The sequence below is a fragment of the Penaeus monodon genome, chromosome 32 (assembly GCF_015228065.2).
Source record: "Penaeus monodon isolate SGIC_2016 chromosome 32, NSTDA_Pmon_1, whole genome shotgun sequence".
Classification (NCBI taxonomy): Eukaryota; Metazoa; Arthropoda; class Malacostraca; order Decapoda; family Penaeidae; genus Penaeus; species Penaeus monodon.
In genome coordinates this window covers 23858077-23858948 of record NC_051417.1, presented here as the reverse complement: position 1 = coordinate 23858948, position 872 = coordinate 23858077, and the positions used below count along the sequence as shown (strand labels likewise).

The window sequence follows — 872 nt, the reverse complement described above, 5'->3', positions numbered from 1 at the left end:
CCTTATTTTGGGCAAAAAACATTCATAGTGATAATAAGTACAGAGAAATACACAATAAATGTGAAGGATGCCAAGGACAAGTAATTGAAGAATGTCTCTAACAGTGCTTCAAGGAAGTTATTTTATGAGATGATTACATTATTTTAAGTAAAGATAAATAGTTCCAGTATTGATAAAACAGAAGTACACATTCTATAAAACTGGCTGACTACTGCCTGAGTATGAATCAAGGTGTAACAGAAATTGACATGTTCTTATATGTGTATAGCACCATAGCATGGCCATGAGTAAGATAGGCATATTCAACAGGTGGGGCTGGATGGTAGCGGACAGTGGCTGTGCACGAAGGCTTTGCGAAGAAACATGAAGTCCCCAAACACTCACGGCAAGATGCACCAGTGCCCCTTCTGTCATTATTCTACTGCAATTGTCACACATATGAAGAGACATGTTCGCACTCATACTGGAGAAAAACCTTTTGCTTGCCCACATTGTGCTTATAGCTGTACCACAAAGGAAAATCTACAGAAGCATATTCGTACACATACTGGAGAGAAACCTTATGTTTGTCCCTACTGTCCCTATCGTTCATCACGAACCGATTCACTAAGGTCACACATATTCCTCCACCAGTCATAGAATAAAGCCTTGGAATTATATTTGTTGAACTATTTCCAAATTGTTGGAAATGTATTTAATAATGCAATTGAAAAGTTATTGAATTGAAGGTATTTGTATGATTTAGATATTTTTCGAGTTGTTTGTAGATTGTCTAAAATTATATATATATTAGAATTTGGTACAGAATTTGTGTTTGCTACATGTTAAAAAGAAACACATACAAAGAGACATAGATTACATAAATGATATTG

The 872-nt window shown here is 35.3% G+C and overlaps 1 protein-coding gene across 8 annotated transcripts in view; it reads left to right on the top strand.

Annotated features, from left to right (window-relative positions):
* The window catches only part of LOC119593731 (myoneurin-like), a 102537-nt gene that overhangs the window by 86910 nt on the left and 14755 nt on the right, over nt 1-872 (top strand). Inside the window, exon 6 of one of the 8 annotated variants that reach the window (XM_037942728.1) lies at nt 310-727. The exons of the other annotated variants lie outside the window; for them this stretch is intronic. Within the exon in view, the coding sequence (XP_037798656.1) occupies nt 310-639 (330 nt within the window). The 3' untranslated portion in view covers nt 640-727. Of the gene's footprint in view, nt 1-309; nt 728-872 lie in introns of those variants that run through there. 8 annotated transcript variants of the gene reach the window in all.